At 41.7% G+C, this 23182-nt stretch overlaps 1 protein-coding gene across 18 annotated transcripts in view; it reads left to right on the forward strand.

The window, feature by feature from the left end:
• AOPEP (aminopeptidase O (putative)) overlaps nucleotides 1–23182 on the forward strand; it is a 342210-nt gene that overhangs the window by 58047 nt on the left and 260981 nt on the right. For all 18 annotated transcript variants that reach the window (XR_009603091.2, XR_013551794.2, XR_009603099.2 and 15 more), the window contains exons 4-5: nucleotides 13819–13972; nucleotides 21345–21590. Coding sequence is in view for 15 of the 18 variants with exons in the window: in XM_060609897.2 (XP_060465880.1) it covers nucleotides 13819–13972; nucleotides 21345–21590 (400 nt within the window). In the remaining 3 variants the exon portion in view is untranslated. The remainder of the gene's footprint in view (nucleotides 1–13818; nucleotides 13973–21344; nucleotides 21591–23182) is intronic.

The raw sequence follows: 23182 nt of genomic DNA on the forward strand, positions 1-23182 counted from the left end.
AATATAAACTAAACATAGACCAAACTATTAAATCAATAAAATTCAAATTAGCAACTTAATTTAATGAAAAGATTATTATTTCGCTGAAATGAAATTGCCCCTCACTATAACTGTAGTGTGGACAGCTCCATGAAGGTTCTGTTGAGATTATTGTGCGTCTTCTACCCTGAGCCACACAAGGATCTTGTCCTCCACTGCTTTTCTTCCACGTGTTGTAAAGCTTTTGTTTACACAGCATACTATTATGTCATCTAGTCCTTATTCACCAAAAACATCATCCATATGTTCTTTTCTTGTTATCTTTCAATAATTAAAGCAGTTTTGCATGTCCCTGTGCAATCATATACACTAATGCAGATGTAAACTGTGAAATTGTTTACCAGTACTCAGTTATATCTGGATGATCCAGCCTGCTTGCCAAATCTGGCCTGCTACCTGTTTTTGTAAATAAAGTTTTACTGAAACATGGCCATCGCCTATGGCTGCTTTCGTGCTACAGTGGCAGAGCTGAACTATTGTGATAAAGATTGTATGGCCTGCAAAGCCTAAAATGTTTATTAACTAGCTTATTACAGAAAAAAAGCCTTCTGACCCCTTTCGTATCTGTCTATAATTGTCTATTTGAAGATTATCAAAATTAGAACAAGAATTGATTTTAAAATTTTCATGGAAATTTTTCATGCCTGCAGGAATATATCTGAGAATCTTTTTTTCAGAATTAACCAGTTCAGGGCAGAGTTGTAATAAAGGAGATGCCTACTGGGATTTGCTTATGTTCATACCACTTACACTTACGTGATATCATGGCGTAGACTTTACCAATTCAAACTGAGAAAGGATTGAGTGAGACAAGGAAAAATACTCATACTAATACCTAATACTGCAGTTCCCCTACAGACCACAGCTGAGGTTTTCCAAAGGACAACCGGAAAAGAGTACTAGCAAAGCTCTTTGCTAGTTCCAAAATGGCTATCTTGAGGATGGAATAATGCCTCCAAATTTCTGTGCGCTCCCTAGAGAAAAAGGGTATGTGGCTACAAGATGATACTACTTCCTTTCTAAGTTATGTTTTCTAGATTGTACAGTGGTCTCCTAGGTCCTCCACTCTGTTGTGCACAATGCCCTTTAAAACGATGAGCTCCCCTCCAAAACATGAGCGGAAAACTGGGCCCCCAAGTCACAGTTGCCATCACAGTGACACATCAGCGTGATTAGCACATTTGGCAGGCACCAGCTGATTTCTCGAAAGAAGCAAAGCACCTGGGAGCAGCATAATGTAATGAGGCAGATAACAGCAACAGAAATGACAGCAGCCTTTGGGCAGGGGACAGACATCAGAAGATGGACCTCTGAGCCCTTGCTACAGGAGGGAAATCATTCCTCTTCGCTCTTTACAAAAAGAAGGCTAATGGTTTAGATTGCAGCATGATGACCATCATAAGAATTTTATTAGCTCAGAAGTCACTAGCCTTTTTTTTTTTTTTAACGTTTATTTATTTTTGAGACAGAGAGAGACAGAGCATGAACAGGGGAGGGGCAGAGAGAGAGGGGGAGACACAGAATCCGAAACAGGCTCCAGGCTCTGAGCTGTCAGCACAGAGCCCGACGCGGGGCTCGAACTCACGGATCACGAGATCATGACCTGAGTCGAAGTCGGACGCCCAACCCACTGAGCCACCCAGGCGCCCCTCACTAGCCTTTTTTCAAGAAGGCTACATCAAAGCTATCGATTTAGATTGGCTGGTTTGGCCCCTTTATTATTTAACTTCCCCAGCATAATTTCATTTGGGCAGATAGAAATGTTAGCTTGTATGTTACGGTTGGCCTCTGTTGCCTGCCAAAATGTAGCTCAACTATTATGCACAGAGACCCATTGCCCCCCAAAAGTGCTTTGTATGTAATAGGTGCTCAGTACTTGCTTTAAAAAATGTGTTCTGTATTATCAGAAGTTCATGGAAGGAGCATTTAAAAGCACTACTGAATAGTAACAAAAAAGATTTCGGGGTCATTTCTGTACTTATGCTTCTGTTTAGAGTTTATGCCTTTTTTCCTAGGCTCAATAGATAATAAAAGAAAAAAGAACGGCACAACATTCTTATTTTTCCCTGTTCTGCAGTTCTTTTGTTTAGTTTAGTTTTATTTTATTTTTGTAGAGTCTAATTTAGTTTTATTTTTGTAGAGTCTAATTTAGTGTATTCCTACTTACTAGGTAAATAAAACATTCCACTTATTTTTCATGGAAAGCCTGATGTAAATGAATAAAACTAACCTAAGCTGCTTACAAAAGTAGGAGAAGAAGCATATGAACAAGAGAAAGGTGTTAAAAACTCTATGTGCCCTCGCATAGTATCTGATTTCATTTTTCTGTGCAAAAGTAAGAAACTGTAGACATTACTTCATCCTGGGCAAAATGCTACTCTGGCCTGCCCAATAGACTAAGTCTCTGACATTCTCTCTCTTGACTTTGTGTGGGGAAATTCCAGGAAAAAGCCAGGATTTCAGGGTCCAGACCCTCCTGTGTGCAATTGAAAGCCAACTTTCTTTCCTCTTGATGGCTCAAAATGAGCAATACTACTTAGACTGCTCCCACAGTATGCAACCAGGAATTACGTATAAGGAAATGATAAAGTAAAAGACGTTTAGGAATGGTTATGATTAAGAGTTTTCACCACAAAGAGAGAATGCAACGTAGAGAAAGCTCCTTGTTTCTAGAACTGAGGAAACTGTATTCTGAGCTAGCACACATACATATGTTTCAAGGGATAGGAGTACAGAGTGAATGCATTCACCTTTTTCTCTTTAGAAAGCTCCTGGTGATCGAGACAGTGTTGTGCTCCGTTACATCCCTCACTTTAAGGCCTCACATCATGTCTCAGCACTTTCTAAATCTTTGTCCATTCATTCTTTTCATTGTGACTTGCTTCTGACTGGCTCTTGCTTGCCCTTCTAGTGCTGTACTTACCATATTTGGCATATGGGAAGTCATCATGATGTCTTTTGGGTAATGATGATTACAACAGGCATGGACCAATTCTTTTTGCTATGGATTTTTGTCTTAGGCTTGACATTCATGAATTTTCTCATGTGAATAAAGTTCTCAAGTGTACCTGTGACCATCTGCAGCAGTATGATTTGGTGCCTGGTTTGCTGACCCATTTTGTACTTAAGTTTAAGGGGAACTGGGTAATCTGTGTCACAGGTCAGAATGGTGGGTGAGATGTGGAATAACAAGCCTGGTGAAATGCGATGTATTCCTTTAGGTATTCGTTAACCGCGAGGGAAAACCTCAAAACCAATGGAGGTACTTGTGTTCTCAGTTCAGTAGGTGGCGCTCTTTTACCTGGTTCACAAGAATGATCTTGAAGGTCATTCTCTTCGGGGAGTCCTGTGCCGCAGGCAGTACCATGTTGCGGGGAAGGAAACCCGAAGCCCTGCTGGGTGGCATCAGTGCCTGAGAAGTGGTGGCATGACCTGGCACTTGGCCCTGGTTAGGCAGTGCCGGTGCATACCAGCCCAGGGCATTCTTACTGTCTCCTTTGTTCTGGTGCCAGTTCCCGCCCTTGAGTAACAGCAGAGAAGAACTAACGAAAGACAGTCACGCCATGGGTATTCAAGAGGGTGGCACTAGCTCATAAAACCAGAACGTGTAGACTCAGCAGCTCAAAAGTACTGAAAGAGAATGGGCTGGGGTTTGCTGAAAGACCCAAGCACTGGACAGGCAAGCCAAGAGAGGAAGAGCAACCCAAACCGGGACCTTTCCCTCCTTTTTATGTATCTGTGATTATTAAAAAAAAAACACAACACGTATATAACCTGCGCATTGTGTATGGTGTGACTATCTCTTACACTTAAAAATACACATTTTCCTTTATACACGTGTTCCTATACACCTTTAATTTGTAATACAAAGATACTGCAAAATCATACAATAGCTTGATACATGGAATAATTTGGGCAGGAAATTCTGAAATTAAGAAGAGGGGCTGGAGAAAAAAAAATCAGTCGTGAGGTAGGAAACAAGCAGGGGCTACAGAAGAATTGAGGAAAGAAACCCGATATGTTAAGTAAAAGCATGTATCAATCTGATGTTTCCTAATGCTTCATGTTATTTGTCTAACCTACAGTGGAAGGGTTTAAAAGATAAAGTGAGAGCTTTTAATAGGAAGAATTTAAGTGCCTGTTTTAATTTTCAGGGAAAACAATAACTCCTTAAATAACAAAAAAATTCTGTGAGATGTTTAACTTTGCAAAGATAAATTATCTGCCTTTGCCTCTAGAAGCAGGGTGGTTGTGGATGGGGTGGCTGTATTTTTACAGTGTGTTTTGTATTTCCAAGACTCCCCTAAGAATAGGATAATGACTTTCCATATATTTTGTATTTAATTTACTATTCGTGGGCATAATTGATGTGTCAAAATGACTACAGTATCTTAATTTTCTTCTGGTTTTCTTTTTATAAAAGTGATCTTCCCAAATAATGAGCAAGGTTTTTTACAGGCTTAGTGTAAAAAAGTTCTTTCTGCCTCCATGGGCTGATTCCATCAAATTCTTCCTTTTTCCTCTTTCCTCTTCCTATGGAGGAAGACTGAACCTTTAAAACTATTCATAGGACGGTGTTTTAAAATGTGATAAATAAGAAAATAATTAAGGGAATTGTTTTAACACTCCAGTTATAAGAATTTTTAAAACTAAATTTTGAACTGCCTCTTATGATTTAAAAAGTGACCTATTTCAAATCCTTATCATACGTACAAAAAATACAGTCATCTTCAAAGAAAATTTCAATTCCGTTCTGGACACGAACAGGTCTATTTGGATCTTATAGCAGCTGCTATTGTGATCATAAGAACAATACTTGATATGATGTATCTGTCTTACTCGTGAGACCATCGGAGTATAAGAATTTTCCACCCTTAGTAAGTTCCAGTTTGAGGAGGTGGTGAAGGGGTATTCAGGAGCTTTCTGAGGAGGCCCAGAAGGGAGGCAAGATGGGTGGCTGCTCAAGCCTGCTTGGTTAGGGAGTGCCACTTCCTCTGGGCCCCTTCCTACCTCCCCCCTCCCTGTTAGTCTTGCTAATGAATCCGGCCTGGCCGTGAAATCATCCAGTGGTGTGATGGGCTTCTGGCCTTTGCAGAGGAAAAACTCTGGGTTAATTCAAGTACAGCGTGTTCTCTTTGTTTTGCAGCTGGTGTAGCAAGGGAGTCTAGGGCAAGTGGATTGAATCAAAAAGGAAAATGAAGGCATTCACTGTCTGTTTCATCGAGGATGGCTCATTTAAAGTAAACACCATTTAAATAGTCTCCAAATGGCCCATTCTATATGAAGTCATACAGGATGCCCCCTTTGGGCTGTCATTCTCCTTTAAATGGATCGCTTTGTGTGCACTGCGTTTTAATGCCATTCAACCTTAAACCCCCATATGTGGGCCTCATCAGGCCACAGGCTTTGGTGCACATGTGGCAGCCATACCTTCAACATTCTTTGTCTCTGTCTCCAGACAGTCAGCCCAAGCAACAAGGGGAGGTAGTTGTAAAGACAACAGCAGTTAACATTTCTTCAACACTTATTATGTGCCAATTACTATGTCGAGTGATTTCTATATATATTATCTAATTTAATCCTCACATAATCCTATGAGGCAGATACTATGATTATTCCCTTGTTATAGATGAGGAAACTGATGCATAGAGAGATTAAGCAATGTGCCCAAACTGGTAAGTGTGGCTCAGGGAATTGGACCCCAGCAGTCAGATTCCAGAGCTGGAACTCAATCAATGGACATATTCAGAAGAAATAAGCTCTCATCAATTCTCTTTGCAAGGTAGGCTTATCCCAAACAATAGATAATCCAGAAATTATTTCTCTTTGTCTTTGGAATGCATGCTCTGCTTTCTGGGGCAGTATTTCCACCTTGTTACTTGCATTTTTTGCCGTTGGGTTCGAAGATGAGATCAGGTATTCCTTGAGCAGCTAGCTCCCTGTGGCAGTGGGCAGTCTTCATACAAGATTGGGCTCAGTGGAATAATCCATTAGCAGACAACCCCAATGAGACTTTTCTACCAGACATGCCCTCATAGTAAGAAACTAGTAAAAACCTCCCCCAGAGAACTGAAAGTGTTCAGTTGTCACAGCGGTTGCTCCAACATTCACCCAGGGTTGGGCAAGAAGCCCAGGGCTGGACAGCTTTGGGGAGCCTCTGTGAAGGGTCCAACAAGGGTCTTTGGGAAACGCATTTCTAGCCAGTTTTTATTTGGCCCAGCGCATTGATCCGCCCCTGTTTAACCATCACTTGGTAGCCTAGAGAAACTTTTTTGCTGTTAAGGCTCGAAATATGAAACAGTTTATTCTAAATGACCTCCACTAAGTAAAGGAACTTTAAGAATCTTAAAAAATGAAAAATCCTGAGGATCATATAGAAGAAAATCATCTTGAACATTTAAGATATGGGTTTGAGTGATATTTTCAATACATCCTGCCCCTGCCCCCCAAATCCTTTCTTTCCATTGTTTAACTTCAGAGAAGACTACAAGGGAGCAGTGGTAGTTTGGATATATTTTTGCTGGGCTTGACTGAGGTTCTGCTATCACTTTTGCTATCTCACTCCCAAACTTCAGGTCGTTTAAGGTTTCTGCCCGAAAAAAATAAAATAAAATAAAACAAACACATTGATCTCTCCCTCTTCCCTGCCACATCTCTTTATGGCTTCCAGTGCCCTCCCCACATCACCTCTAGGATACAGACATTCCAGTAAAGGCCCTGGGACAGGATGTGATTGGGCCCTCTCTGTGACCTTGCATAGCATCTAGCAGAAACCACTTATTCCATTAGCACTGTTCTCTCTGGAAAGCAGTTCTAGTTCTTGCTGTTTCCAGAAGCCTCCTCTTGCCCATGTGCCAGTTGTATGGTACAAGAACCAAAGAGACAGTAAACATCAGATCAAAACTTCAGTGCAGAGCGTAGGGAGAAAGCCTGTTGTGTACACGGTTTCCTCTCTTTTCCCTCTCAGCTTTACTGAGATATAATTGACATATAACATTGCTTATGGTGTACAACGTCATGATTTGATATCTGTATATACTGCAAAATGATTACCACAATAATGTTAGTTAACACATCCATCACCCCATGTAATTACATTTTTTTTGTTTTAAGAACTTTTAAGATCCACTCTCTGATCAACTTTCACATATACAATACAGGATTGTTAACTGTAGTCACCTTGCTGTACATTACACCCTATGAACTTATTTATCTTGTAACTGGAAGTTTGTTTCCTTTGACCACCTTCACCCATTTCTTTGCCACCTCCCCTGCCCCCCAACCCCTGGCAGCCACCAATTTATAATCTGTCTCTGTGAGTTTGATGATTTTTTTAGATTCCACAAATATGTGAGGTCATTCAGTATTTGTCTTTCTCTTGTGTTTTACTTAGGATAATGCCTCCAAGGTCCACCCATGTTGTCAAAATGGCGGGATTTCCTTCTTTTTTTATGGCAAGTAGTATTCCGTTGTGCACGTATACTTCACTTTCTTTATCCATTCATGTGTCGATGGACACTTAGGTTGTTTCCATGCCTTGGCCTTTGTAAAGAACATTGCAATGAACATAGGAGTGTAGAAATCTCTTTGAGATAGTGATTTCATTTTCTTCAGGCACAAACCCAGAAGAGGAAGTGCTGGATCGTATGTTAGTTTTATTTTTAATTTTTTTGAGGAACCTCTATACTCTTTTCCACAGGGCTGCACCAATTTACACTCCCAGTAACAGTGCACAACAGGCCCCTTTCTCTGTTCCACATTCTCACCAAAACTTGTTGTTTCTTGACTTTTTGATAGTAGCCATTCTGGCAGGTGGGAGGTGATCTCTCACTGTTGTTTCGATTTGCATTTCCCTGATGACTAGTGATGTTGAGCGTGGTTTCATGTACCTGTTGGTGATTTGAATATCTTTGGAAAAATGTCTATCCAGGTTCTTTACTCATTTTTAATCGTATTTTTTGCTGTTGATTTGTAGGAGTTCCTTATATGTTTTGGATATTAATTCCTTATCAGATAGGTGGTTTGCAAATATTTTCTCCCATTCTGTAGGTTGCCCTTTGATTTTGTTGATGATTTTCGTGGGTTGTTTTATTTTTTTTTTCTGTGCAGAAGCTTTTTAGTTTGATGTAGTCCTGCTTGTCTAGTTTTGCTTTTGTTGCTTATGCTTTTCATGTCATATCCAAAGAGTCATTGCCAGTGCTTTATTCTTAGAAGGACTTTCTAATAGGTTAGTACCTCTTCCTTATCCCTAAATTGCCTCTTACTTCTGAGTTGTATGTTATCATTTCAGTATAATCTTAGGACCAAAAATATTGTTCTTTTTTCATTAGTTGACTGATTATTTTTATTTTTTTATACTAAAAAGGCACATATTCAAAGAGTGAAATAGTTCTATTGGGTTTATTATACTCCTCCCCAAAATACCTCTACTGTATTTCTTCTGTTTCAGAAGTAACCCCTTTCACATCTTTTAGCTGATTATCTGATATATATGTCCATGTTGTTCAGTAAGATGCAGGACTGTTCAGGGTTGATCTTCCCACTCTGGCAGGTGAGGATTTAGCTCTCTCCATGCCCTCGTAACACACATACCCCCTTCCCCAAATCCCATCGTCCCGATGTAATAAATTTCATAACCTTGATTAGATCAATGTTCTTCACATCATTATATCTATGTTCTTAGAAGCTGAGTCTTGTACAGCTTTGATTATGTTATTGTTTCTGTACAACATGTTAGTTTTTCATGGCGTTAATCATTGTTTTATTGTTTGTTTTTCCTATTTGCTTAGTATTTACCAACCCCAGAGGTGTTGAAAGTTGTTTCAATCTTCTAAGGTGCTCGAATACATCAAGTTGCCTATCAATTTCCTCCTGAAGCAGTCTTTCCCAGGGTCCTGGAATCTGCTGAAGAGCTGGGTTACCCTCTCTGCTGGGCGCATAGTTGGCGCCTGGGATCACCCTTCTCCATTAGTCTACAGATTCCCTGTGCTTCTCTCTTGTATTGGCTTGTCTGCCTTCCTCTTGGTTTACTATATCTTTGTGAAGCATATTTTACATACTTAAGTAGCTTCCAGAGAATAGGATACGTGGGAGGTGAATTTTTTGTGAAACTGCATGTCTGAAAATGTCCTTATTATATGTTGATTTTTTTCCTTCTTTTTGGAAGCTTGTGGAATCTTGTCTTTGTCCCTAGGGTTCTAAATTTCAAAATGAAGTATCTTGATGTGGATTGATTTGTATCTAGTGTCCTGGGTTATGTGCCCTTTCAATCTGGAAACTCATGGCCCCTTAAATTTGAGGAAATCTTCTCAAATTTTTTAACTGATGATTTTTTTTCCCTTTCTCTTTTCTCTGTTGTCTTTTTCTGGAGCTTCTATTACTTGGATATTGGGCCTGTGGAACTGGTTTCTATTTTTCCCTCTTTTTTTTTTTTTTTTCTTCTTTCGCTACTTTTTGGGAGATTTCCTCAGCTTTCCATTCCATCTCACACCTTTATTGAATTTTTCTTTTCTTCTATCGTGGTTTTAATTCTCTTTACTTTGGAATGCTCCTTTTTTATATTATACTCTTCTTATTTCAGCACTGCAATACTTAGCAGTGTATACTTAGTGGGTATATGTTTGGTGTTCTTTGAAGTTTTCTTCTCCTCACAAGACCACTGACCTTCAAGTTGCTCGTTTTCATCTCTGTTTCACGTCAGAGGCTTTCTAGATGTCCTGGAGGTGCTTGATTTGTCTGTAGGCATTCAGGAGTAGGGACTAAAATACTGACCGGAAGCTCTGTGCCCACGTAGGGCTTCTCAGCTGTGAGCTAGCTTCACCATAGGCTGATCATAGGACACCTCCAACTTAAGTCTCCTTAGTTGCCTTCTCTTGGGCTGTTCAGCTTTTTCATTCCTCTGCCTGGAGGGTAAAAGACTGATTGCCTGCACTCTGGGAACCAAATGAGAAGCTGGCTGGTGGTCTCAGCATCTGATATGCGTATGTTCATCTAATCCCATTCATTTGCCTTCAACTGTGCCAGTTTCCTCCCTTCTTCCCCACCCCCACCCACAGCCACCCCCAGTCTAGAGGCCTTCTCTCTTACTCTCTATAGAAAACAAATCTCCAGTTATTTGCTGGGGTGTTGTGGGGGGGAGCTAGCACAGGTGTGTGGAGTAGGGGAGTCCATCTGGGGATCTAAGCCCTTCTTAGATGGTCATTCAGCCAGGCCTGCTTAGTTTTGTGCTTCTTCCACCCCCAGCTTTCTGGGGTTTCTAGAGGATAAAATGAGGTGGCTCTTGTCTTTCTCCGTTGCCAACTCAGGATTCAGATCGGCTGCGTCATTAGCCCTGCCTCCATCCGCATGGTAGCTTCCAGTATTTTGCAGCTCCTGTCTCCTATTTTATTCTCCCTGTTCTTCTTGGTGTATGGATTTTTTTTTTTAAATCCTTTTACGGGGTGCCTGTCTGGCTCAGTCATTGGAGTGTGCGACTCTTGATCTTGACATTGTGAGTTTGAGCCCCATGTTGGGTGTAGAGATTACTTAAAAATTTTAAAAATCTTAAAAAAAAAAAATCCTTTTACTGTCCTTTAATTGGGCTTTGAGAGGAAGCAAAAGTAGCTTCATGTCTTCAGTCTTCCATTTTTACCTGAAAGCCTCACCATTGCTATTTATCGAATGCCCAGTGTCTTGAAGTTTTTAAAAGGAAAATTCAATGGCCCACGGTAAACACTGCAAAGTGTACATCACAGAAAGCATGACCAGACCACAGCCCTTTGATTAAGAGAATTTTGTTAGTCAAGATTTTTCTTTTAAACCGAGGCTGTTCCAAAGATTTAGTTCCTCACCCACAACTCCTTTCCTCTTCTTTCATCTCCAGCCTCCCCTCAACCTCTCATCGTGTTCAGTCCAAACTGAAGGTCTTCATGGAGCAACCATGGGGCGGCATCAGGTTGCAGGGAATGAGGTAGTTAAGGGAAGGTAGAAAAACGAGGGAGGTGGGCTCGGTGCAGCGTGTCCTGCTGAGTCCATGTCATGCTTTTATTAGGTCTGCTGTGACTGTCTCTACCCTCTTCTTACTGGCTGGGGATCAGAGCAGCTGTTCTCTTTAAAGCTGTGGCTTTCTTTCAAGCTGAGTAGAAGCTACACACATCACCGGATTGGCTCCAACATCACTGGATTTGGTTGTCTCTTTAAAGAGGAGTGTGCCTTCAGCTTCTTAGAGTGGCCGTTCTGACTCCAGAAGCAGGATGAACTTACAAACAGGTTTGGGAGCATGGCTGCCTCTGTGATGGGTTTCCAGTAGTTCTGAGTGTGCCCTTCTATATTCCTTCATCAAATATCTCCTCCAGTGACTTCCAAACTTCATGTCCTATCATACTTATTCAAACTTGATATCATAGTTTTTCTTTATGTTTAAGCCTTTGTTTTCTATTTAAATTTTTTTCTTAAGATTTTATTTTATTTTGGGGTGCCTGGGTGACTCAGTCGGTTAAGCATCTGACTTTGGCTTAGGTCATGAATCTCACGGTTCATGGTTTGAGCCCCTCATCGGGCTCTGTGCTGACAGCTCAGAGCCTGGAGCCTGCTTCAGGTTCTGTGTCTCCCTCTCTCTCTCTCAAAAATAAACAAACATAAAAAAAAAGATTTTATTATTATTTTTTTAATGTTTATTTATTTCTGAGACAGAGACAGAGCACGAGCAGGGGAGGGACAGAGAGAGAGGGAGACACAGAATCAGAAGCAGGCTCCAGGCTCTGAGCTGTCAGCACAGAGCCCGACATGTGGCTCGAACTAACAAACCGTGAGATCGTGACCTGAGCCGAAGTCGGTCGCTCAACTGACTGAGCCACCCAGGCACCCCAAGATTTTATGTTAAGTATATTTTGAGAGAGAACGGGCGCGTGCAAGTGGGAGGAGGGGCAGAGAGAGAGAGAGAGAGAGCTCTGCTGTTAGCACAGAGCCCGATGCAGGGCTTTATCCCATAAGCCATGAGATCATGATACAAGCCAAAATCAAGAGTTGGACATTTAACTGACTGAGCCACCCAGCTGGTCCAGATTTTATTTTTAAGTAATCTTTACACCCAACGTGGGGCTTGAACTTACAACCCCAAGATCAAGAGTTCTGTGCTCCACTGACTGAGTCAACCAGGTGCCCCTAAAATTTTGTTTCTTTGGATCTAAGTTGGTAGTTTCAGGGGATAATAAATAATGACCCCTCTAGCTTTTGGAGTTTCAAATGAGTTGAGAGACAGAGAAGACAAGCATAGGGAGATCGAAATCTAACCTTTATTATTGATTTTTACAGGTAAAAAAAACACTTTGAAAAATGTCATGTTAGGTCTACTGGCCAATGTGGGCATGTTAACTATTTGACTCTGAATTTGACATCTTATCCACTCACTGATCATATTGGACAATCACAGGCCACTCCATGAGTGTATGGCCCTCTAAAACTTTTAACAAGAATGACAAAGGGGCGCCTGGGTGGCTCAATTGGTTAAGTGTCCGACTTCGGCTCAGGTCATGATCTCACGGTCTGTGAGTTCGAGCCCCACGTCGGGCTCTGTGCTGACAGCTCAGAGCCTGGAGCCCGTTTCAGATTCTGTGTCTCCCTCTCTCTCTGCCCCTCCCTGTTCATGCTCTGTCTCTCTCTGTCTCAAAAATAAATAAACGTTAAAAAAAATACATTTACTTTAAAAAAAGAATGACAAGAATAGCTCCTGCAAAAGAATTAGTATGGGGCTGAAAGAGAGGCTAGGGCTATTTGAGTAATGGAAGTTCCCTACATGGAACATGAGGAAAGGAGAAGTGTGTTCCATAACCAGAGGTGATATGAATTCTCCTTAAGCACATCATCAATTTATAGCAGATGCTCAGGAAAAAAAAAAAAATACTGTATTAGATCAGGTTGTAGGGTGCATTCAGATATCAGAAACAAGAAGTATAGTAGAAGAAGTAGAAGTAAGAAGTATAGTGTTATAAACTATCAGTCATTTGTTTTTTTTGTAAACACCTTCACTATGTTTTGGCCTAAGTGGAACACACACCCTTGGCTGGGGTGGGGAGCCTCAGCTGAAATTCCAGGCCTGTTACAAACTAGCTGGGAGTCCTTGGCTCCCCTGAAACTCTCTAGGCCTGGTTTTCATCTGCTCCTTAAGGAATGGGGGAGGAGCCCAATACCTGTACAGATAAAAAGGATAAGGGATAAACCTAAGCTTCCAGAGCTAATTAGTTTCAGAGTTGGGACTAAAACCCAGGTATCTTCCTTCCCTGGTCTCTCCATTCTCTACCATATCCATTTTAGATGGACTTAAATTGAATTTAGACAAAATAGTTTAGCAGCACAGTAGTGATCATTCATGTGTTCATTTCTTCATCTATGTATTCAGCAGAGCATCTTTTTTTTATGCCAAACACTGCTCTAGGCAATATGTATGAACAAAAGATGTTCTTGTTTCTATAGCAGCATACAGCCTGTGCCCTTTATGTGTTTGTAGCCCTTACGTGACCATCTCAAGTGCCACCCTTTATTTATAGCCTCACTTGAAGTGCTTCAAACTGACCCCTGGTCTTTAAGGAGATACAAACTTCCTTAGCTGCCCTGAAACCGTCATCCCTCTAGGCTCTGCCTGAGAACTGCAGTGATGCCCCTTGAGTAGATATGACCCATCTCCAGGAGTAGCTCATGCCATCTTATCACACAAATTCTTTAAGTGCCTAAAGCGAAAAGGTACAGAGTGACGTCCAGAACCATTCATTGGCCTCATTACGGATTTTCTCCTTCTGTTTATAGGGTGCTCAAGCTGGCATTACTATGTAACCATGCCAATGCCGGCCTCCACCTTCACAATCGCAGTGGGATCCTGGACAGAAATGAAGCCAGAGACCTGCTCATCCAATGATCTGGCAGCAGAGAGATCTCTGTCACCTTCCGAGGCTGACTTCAGGTTCGTATTTGGGAACTTGCTGAAAAACAAACACTTAAGGGAGCAGTATGATGCATTTATTCCAAGCACTGGGAATGTGAGTCATCCCTGCTGAGAAACTAAACCAAAATATGATTAATCAAAGCAGGAAAACCCTACTGGGAGGGAAAGGGAGTTGAGAGGCAGAAATGTGGGCATATTGTTTATGCAGAAAGAAAGAAAAGAAAAGAAGTATATATGAAATCCTCTGTGAAGTCAGGTGAAATATTTTTATGTGTTTGGTTAAGTCAACAGAATCCTCAGATTCAATGCCTTCCCTCCTTCTACACTTTTTAATTTTGGTTTTCAATGCCAATTTGGTCAAAAACACAATAAAGAGGAGTTGCTTGTCTGCTGGATTACTTCGTAGGCCACTCTACTGTTTTCGTTCCAAGGACTGCTGTTAGCAGTGCGTTTGTAGGGGTGGCCCTCCATCAGTGGGGCTTGTCAGTCTACTTTGGAGCACAGGACACAAGGTAGCTTGTCACAAGGTCATGGTTACAAGTAACCTCCTGGGTTAGGACTCCATTAACTTGAGTAGTGATTCCTTCTTTTTCAAAGTGGACCAGAGAAAATCAGTTTAAAGTGTTTAAAAATCAGCATAGGCCATTGGATATTCACTTGCAGCTTCCCCAGACCTTCAACTGTTTCTAGCTTTGAGAACCAAAAGGGAGGAAGGGAATGGACATAGGAGGTACGAAGTGTCCAAATTGTGCATTATTGCATCATGCTTCATTCCTGGGACTTGTACACCCAGCTTAGTTTAACCACTTTTCCTGTTTATACACAGTCACTATGTCCAGTACCTTCTGGTAGAGAAAGCCCAGAGTAAACCAACCAAGATACGCTTTTAGTGCAAATTCCCTTGTGTTGGTTGTGTTTTGCCATGTTGTTTTCACTCTTACTGCAGTGGTTGCAGTGGTGGTTGGTACTGTTAGGACATAAAGCCATTGAGCCCTCTCCTATGACAAGCATGTCTTACCACTTGCATTTTGCTTTTTGGAGGAATAGAAGGGATTTCCACTTCCTGCTTAGTAACTTGCCTATTTTGGACTAGTCTTCCCTGAGCTATACACAGTATCCTAGATTGCTTATTGGATTTTACTTATGCACTCTTGGGAAGAGGAGAGTTGTGGATAGAAGTGACACATATTACTTTCACGTGGGAATACTTACTTGCACGTGAGACCCTTTCCTGCCACTGAGCTCAGAGTAGGCCAATGTGGCCTACTCTGTTTTGGGTGGCAAAATTTCTGCATAGGGAGGACAGGTGCTCTAGAGAGTTAGTGCGATCCTCAGTGGACTTGTTAGGAACAAGAAATAAACTTTTTTCTGTTGTTAAGCTACTGAAACACTGAGGATGTTTGTTATTGCAACATACCCTAGCCTATCCCAAAATGATAGAGAAGTCATTGGATGCTTGAAATCAGGAAAAGTCTTGACTTAAATGTCATCTTGATTAGTCCTGAGGATAAGCCTATAAGATAGATAGGCTTTATTATCTCCATTTTATAGATAAAGGTATTGAGGTTTTAGACAGCAATATGTCCGTGTTCATATCTCTACTGAGTTACAACACCTGGATTCCCATCTGGGCTTGATCCCCTATAGAAGTGATTCAGAATCTTTCCTGGGGAGTTTTAAAAACTGTGTATAATGTCCATGCCTTACTTGGAGTCTGATCCACCTTCCCACCTGGAGAGTCACTGCCATGTCTGAGTCACTCTTATTGATTGGAATGAGTCGCCTTAGAACGGAAGACAGAAATTGAGAATTCTGCCTTTGAGCATGAGGGTGCTGTCCCTACTGGTTGGGTAGGTTTCCTGGGGCAAAGCTGTACTGTGCTTCTCTGTAGAATAAAGACTTTGCTTGGGGTTGTCAAATTCTTCATGATGAAGAAGCACTGTGCTCTTCACCTACAGCCTCAGGGCTGCTTGACTGTTAGAGGAGGTGTGCAGTTGAAAACCGTGCGCTGTAGTGCAAGGCAAAGAAAGACATTTGTTATTTTTTCCTTCTAGCCATATTCCCAGGGATACGAGGTTGGGGAGTGGGCAGGACCACTTCTTATGTGCTCTTTCTACTGCCCATAGCAACAGAGATGGCTTTTCACTTTGTGCCCGTAATTGTGAAGGAGGAAGCCATGGCCATTTCCATTGGGCATTCTGGGAAGAGATGGCATCTGAAATTCCCGTTGGGGTTCAGGGGAAGGGGATGTTGTCCTTTAGAGTTTACAGCCAGCTGAGACACCATAGAAGGAGAGCACAGTAAAGGTTTTGTTACTGACAGAAGCTGGACTTGGGAATACTCAGGTATACAGTCACAGTGGGCTTTCTAATACTCCATTTCCAAACTAGACAAACTTACCCGTCCAGTTACCTGCCTACCTGGACTGCTTCTGGCCTCCACAACACAGATACACGCAGCCTGCCTCTTGGCCAAAAAGTACACCGTCTGTGGGCAAGCAGATAGGAAAAGAGGCAGCCCAGAGTGGCCAAGCCAATCAGAGCAGCTGGAGAGAGGTCAGAGGTGCCACTCCAGGGGAGCATGTCCTTGTGTGGAGAGGCCTGAGGAACGGAGTCCTTCCCACACTCCCTTCCATGTCTGACATGCTATGACTAAGTTTTCCCTTCATTTATCACTGTGCTTGTCTATCAAAAATGTACTGCTGATAAAATAATAGCTTGCATTTGCTTAATCCTTCCCTGGCTGCGTGCTTCATGTGTGCTGTCTTTAGTCATCAGAGGGTAGCTTTGTGTTTTTATCCATTAAATCTCTGGCTCCATGCTACGTTTGCCAACAAAGGTACTCTGAAGTGCCAACTGCAACAGTGTTTTCGGTTATGTTCACATCTGGTCCCCTTGCTTTCCCCACCCCCCTCTTCTACTTCAAACCTTCCCAAGACCACCAGTTCAATGCACGTAAATGTAACTTTTATAGGGGCCTTATATACCACAGGCTTTCATTTACCTAAAGTGTTCATCTGGGTCCCAGAAATTTGGCCAAAGTATTGGTCACTGAACTTTTGATCACTGTTCATGTGGGCTAAATTATAGGAAGAACATTCCCTCTTCCAACTCAATTCCACACGTGCTCCAGCCCACTCTGGGTGAGCATTTTCATAAATACGTTAATTAGAAGGCACTTAGGTAAACCATTGAAAGTTTTATTAATTTTCTTCGGCTGCAATATAACCTTCTCTGGCCACAGAGGAATCTTTTTATTATGTTTAACCTCTGGAGGCCTTTGTTAAAGCATTGTCTTCGCTTTGGGCCCATACAGTTTAAGCATGACACGGAAACTTGGATAAAGTCCAGAGGAACTCAGGAAAAATGATTAAAAGCGTGGAAAATAGGCACCACAAAGAAAAGGCATTGAGGTTGCTCATCCTAAAGAAGGGAAAGCTTGGGTGGGGGCAGGGGGGAAGCAGTTTTCTTTAGAGTTGTGGGTCTGTGGAAAGTTGCCTTGTGAACCTAGCAGAGTGAGGCCCTATTTCTGTGTCTTTGGAAGGCTAGGAAAGAACGAATGATATATAAATCATAGGGGAAAATGCCAATTTCCAGTACACGCTTTGCTGTAGAGAAGCCTTTCCAAATCTTCTTGGCTTGGTTTGATTTCTCCAGCTCTAGCTCCCTGGTATATTTCAGCTTTCTGGCTTTTATTGTACATCCTGCATTTTGCTTTGCATTATACGAGAATTCCCCTAGGAAATGCATCCAGCTTTCAGATACGACTGCATCACTGCGTATGTATTGTCATCATTGCCAACAGCTCACTGGTGGCTGGTGGTGGCATTTTGAACACTTGTGATCTTTACGGTATGAAAGCATCTACTCTGCTTGCTAAAATATGTTAATAAATTGTCCAAACATCTTAGAGTGTCGTTGTATGTACCAGAATTTTAAATTTTTTCTTCCATTAAAACTGTAAACTCTTCAAAGGTAGGGTCAGAAATTTATTCCTATGTGTATACGTGGCACACCTTTGGGGTGCCTCGAGTAGAGCAAGAATGCAGGAAATCATTACTAAATGATTGAGTTGAATTGTCAAAAAAGGACCTGCATCCCTAAGGGAAATTTTGGTGATTCCTTTTGAGCCTATGACAGGGAAATGTCTTTGTCAGCTAGTTTCCATACATCTCATTCTGGAAACAAGAGGAGGACCAGAGGAGAACCTCTGTAGGCAGTGTCCAATCTTGTGATTCTGAATAAAACCTGGTCACTCTTCTTCCTTGGAAAGACCTCATGTGAAATGATTTCAGCCCAGGAATCGCAGGAGAGGGAACCAGTGGTCTGGTTCCCATCATTTATCAACCTAACATTTATTTCACCAGTTCTTCCCACTCTTGGCAATATTAATGGGCAATATCGACAAGGAGGAACAGGAAACCAGAGAACCACAGAGCAGCTGAGCTCAGCTTCTAGAAAAATCTAGGATCCAAATTTACTCAAGAAGATTAACGGAGTATGTGGGGAAGGAAGGTCGGGAGGGAGGAGCTTGTGATGACTCACGATGTGATGAAAAGAACAGTTCTTATTCCTCAGGAATGCTGTGTGGATTAATTGGGATAATGCACATGAAGTGTTCAGAACAGTTCTTGGCACACAGTGAGTGTTCAATAGCAGTTGTGGTAGGAGTTATTGTTTACTATTCTTAATTCTCATCAGTATGGATTATTTATAAATAACAATCAAGCATTATTATTAATCTTTAACTATTAAAATGTTTACCCTGATTATGAGCCTGGGCACAGGGAATAGCTATTTACAAATGCTTGACTTGTTGATGATACTAAGAGTGGGTTGGAGCAGGCACAGCTATAGAAATGAACGGTCGAAGGTGAGTGTGAGAAGAAGCATCTTTGAGTTCATACTGCTTTCATAGAGGACTATTCATGACTTCATAAACGTACAATATGAAGAGGGGCGAGGGCCTCATGTGGAGAGTTGTCAGAGAATCACAGTACCAGAAGAAACCTTGGAAGCCATGTTTTTTGTTTGTTTTTAACGAAAGTATAATTAACATAAAACAAAGTGCACAGATTTTAAGTCTGAGTTTTTGCCAATTGTTTACACCCTAAACTAATAGAGGACGTTCCAGCATCCAGTAGTTCCCTCACCTCCTTTCCAGTCAGTTCCTCCCCTCCCCCTGCAGCCATTTTCATGAGACCACATTAGAGACGAGAAAGGGGCCCTGGGCACTGAGTTGCTTGCCTCACATCACAGTTAGCCCGTGTGAGAACAGCCACTGAAGCCCAGCTTTCCTGATCCCAACGTTGGAACTTATGTGTGGCCTTCCCTGATGCCACGTACATTTTTATTGGGAGAGCCTTAATAGTCTCATTTATCTATAGGTTGATTACCTTAAAGTCCTGCATTTTCTCCCAGGCTTTGATTATTAAAAAATGGTGCTAATACACACAACTGGAATAACCTTCATTCCCCCTGGCTAGTGCCGTTCATGTCCAGAGAGAATTTAACTCACCTTTTCTCTTCAACAAGTTGACTTTTTTTGATACCTCAAATTATTTTCTGATCTTTCTTGGCTGCAGGAAATAGTCTGGCCCCGTGGTATGTGTCTAGATAGGCCAGTGGAATGCCTCGTTGCGAAATTGTGCTTTGACACATAGAATTTAAACTTATGCCCCACATTTGTACTGAAGATGCCTCCGCACCTCCAGTTTCTCTATTATTTAATGTGCTCTGAAAGTTTTTCAGGAAGTGTAAGCTTTAATTATTATAGCCCGTTATGTCCCTATGTAAATATCTTAGGTGGTTAACTCAATAAATGGCTTTCTTTTTTATTTTATTTATTTAGAGAGACAGAGAGCACGTGAGCAGGGGAAGGGGGTTGGAGAAAGAGAAAGAATCTTAAGCAGGCTCCATGCTCAGCGTGGAGCCCGGTGTGGGACTTGATCCTACTACCCTGGGATCATGATTTGAACTGAAATCAATAGACACTCAACCAACTGAGCCACCCAGGCACCCCTTAATAAATAGACTTCTTTACTTAATGAGACCTTTGAATGTATACACCAGTACAGTACTTGTCATTAGGTGGACATTTGAAGCCTTTTCAGGTAAATGTTTACCAACAGGCACCTTTAGTCACTTTCTCCATAAAGCAAGGTTATCAACCCAGGGGCTTTGGCTAGCATTCAATGTCAATAATTATATTTTCCCTGTTGCCTTATCCTGGCAGAAGTGTTTATGGGTCTCCACCCATTTTTCTTACCCTCAACAGCGGTAAAATGTCACTGGTGCTGGAAGCTGTGTTCTATGCACCAAGCTGTGGGAGGGCAAGGCTCATCTCCATAGCTGTGTGGATCTCCTTGGGCAGTGCTGGCCTTGGATAAGTGAAAGCCACTTCAGAAACTTGGAGAGGAATTATTGTTGTGGCCTGACCCTATTGGGACATGCCAGCATTTTAAGGTTTTTCATTATTCACTGTGAATCCAACAAGCACCCATAGGTAAAATTGTAATTTGTAAATTAAAATTAGAGGGGTTTTCCATTGTGTTTGAATAAAGGACGTGCTAACAGGCAAAAAAATAGAGTTCCCTTTGATGTGGGTTTCTTTGGGTAGATGAGTTCTCTCGAGGCCTGTGAGTCAAGTTCTAGGAATTCTTTTTCAGCTCCACCTTTGACAGAATAACTGGCAGCGATCAGATGGTACAGGCTGAGCTCTGATCTGTTTCCTTAAAAGGTTGATTCTGTTCAATTTGTATCAAAAGTGGATTGGGGAAAATAAAAAAGTGTCTCTGTATTCCATAAGAGCACAACTTCTGATGGCTTTTAACATGAGCATCTGGATTACTTTTTTAGTAAAATGGACTGGGTTCTTTTGAAAAGTCGAAACCTGTCCTGTCATTTGGTTCATTTTTTATTCTAGGAAATTCTAGAATGGGATCTTTAATTTGGCTTTGCACCATCCTTGCCTTTCTAAGTTATGAACTGTTTCTGATTTGGAGATTTTTTTCCATGGTGATACTTGAAAAGCACATTTCTGAGGGGCAGAAATTTTGCTTTTTATTTTCAGGAGGGGGTTGTTTTGTTGTTTTGAGGCTTGGGAGGTTTTCCTTGTTTACTCTAAAATAAGTAGGAAAATCTACTTTCACTTAGTTTAGATTGAAGCTACTCGGTCAATTCAGCACATCAATAAGTATTTTGACCTATAGTTTTTCACTGCTGCAGAGAAACAGACAAGCCAAGAATTCCATTGAACTGTCTTGATCGTGAGCCCATCTGAACTGCCATCTCTTAGAAGTTGTGCATGTCTGTGAGAGTTCCCCACCTCCATGGCAAGAATAAACCTGATTTACCATAAAGTGCATCTATTTATTTCGTGTTGTTCCCAGGTATGTTGGCATTTGTGGTCACATGGAATACCCCTGCCGCTTCCAGAATCCTTCTGCCACCACCCAGGAAATTATTCCTCATCGGGTCTTTGCCCCAGTGTGCCTCAAGGGTGCCTGCCAAGAGACCCTTCTGCAACTGGTCCCTCCTTGCCTCTCAGCAGCACATCGTGTCCTGGGAACACACCCGTTCTCCAGGCTGGACATACTCATCGTCCCCGGCAATTTTCCGAGTCTGGGGATGGCCAGGTACGTTGTTCTATTGTGGCACTTGGATAACATGCTTTGGACATCCTTTGACTATTTCTTGCTTTCCCTGGGCTCTGTCAGGGCTCCGTTAGGATGGAAGGGCCACAGTTGCTCATGCTTGGACATCTCATTGCTGCCTCGAGGGACAGTTTGTGTGTAGCCTCCACCACGCGGGAGCCTTTGGGTGTCGTGGGCTCAATCAGCTGCTCTGAAAATAACAAGCTCACATTGTTGCTTGGATTGAAAACACATTGTGCCCCCAGAGTGATGTATGTTGGATCGTGGCTGATGAGTGACTGGTTAGCTTGTGGTGAGAGCATAATGCTAATGGGCCCAAGGTCACAACTCTGGGCAGAGGAACACAACTTAGTTCCTGGGCCACAGGCTGCTCGCCTAATCCTGACCAGCTGTCTCATCCATTCTCGCCATTGGTCATAAGGGCAACGACTTGAGAGCCCCTGTGTCAGAGAGACTGTGGATGGATCAGTGTAAATCCATCACCACTGCTGGAAAAACAGCTCAAAGCAGATGGCTTACCGGGGGGTGGGGCAGTGGGGGGGGTGTCACTTGTCTTGCTAATATTTTTTAATGTAATAAATGCATTATTCTTAATGTTTTCTCACTTTAGTTCTCGTGGATAATCCAGGCCTGCAAGGTGAACCTTTCCCTATATATTATTGACACCTAAAACCCATTCGTTAATGCTATTGTTCCTTCAATAATAGGTACCTGTGTTCCACTCAGCATTTTACTTGTTACATACTCAGGATTTCACTTGGTTATATTTCTATGTGAAAATCTTAATCATTAACAGTGAATATGCTTGACTGAAGATAGGAAAAATAAGCTCATCAAAACATGTGACTTTAAGTTTTTCCCTATTAGTCAAGGAAATTCCTGCTGCCAATTAATTTCCATGCTTTTGAACAGCTGTCATTTGTGGTGTTTTCCCTGAAAACTGCATACATTCTTAGTAAGACCCATGAGTAGAAAAGAACTGACCAGAACATTTGCTTTTGATCTTTACTACATACGTATACTTTTTAAAGCTGGCTGGCTAGTCTTAATCCTTGAGGAGGTCTGAGAAAGTCATTTTGGCTGATTTTTATCCTGTATTTATGAAGATAATGAGAACGTAGAAACTAGGATAATTATATATATTTGGTTATGTGCATCAATATTGTTTTGGATGTCTATATATAGAATTTGTCTTAACAAGGGGGATTCTTTGGTCCCTTTGAAGAGTCTGCTGGACTTAATTTAAGCAGAATTATTGGCGAAGAAAGGGTTGTTCATTAAATGTTTCTCATTTGTACCTAGTTTTGAGGGCCTCTATTTATTTGGGAGTTTTTAGCACTTTATGAGAGTTGTAGCTTTTCAGGGCATGTTTGCTAACAGTTCCAAGTTCTGACGTGAGGGGACCAAAGGCAGAGTATTTTTCGTACAGAGGACCTCATTTTCTGTAGCTCCTTCCTGACAGCAGTCTGCCAAAACCAGAATTTGTTGACCTGCAGGCCATTCTGGAAAGCCTCTCTTTTCGAGTTTGCGTGCCCAAGCAGGTAGGCAGTGGGTTTGCTGCTCTTTGAGATATT

Source organism: Panthera onca, chromosome D4 (assembly GCF_046562875.1).
Source record: "Panthera onca isolate mPanOnc1 chromosome D4, mPanOnc1 haplotype 2, whole genome shotgun sequence".
In the NCBI taxonomy this organism is placed as follows: domain Eukaryota; kingdom Metazoa; phylum Chordata; class Mammalia; order Carnivora; family Felidae; genus Panthera; species Panthera onca.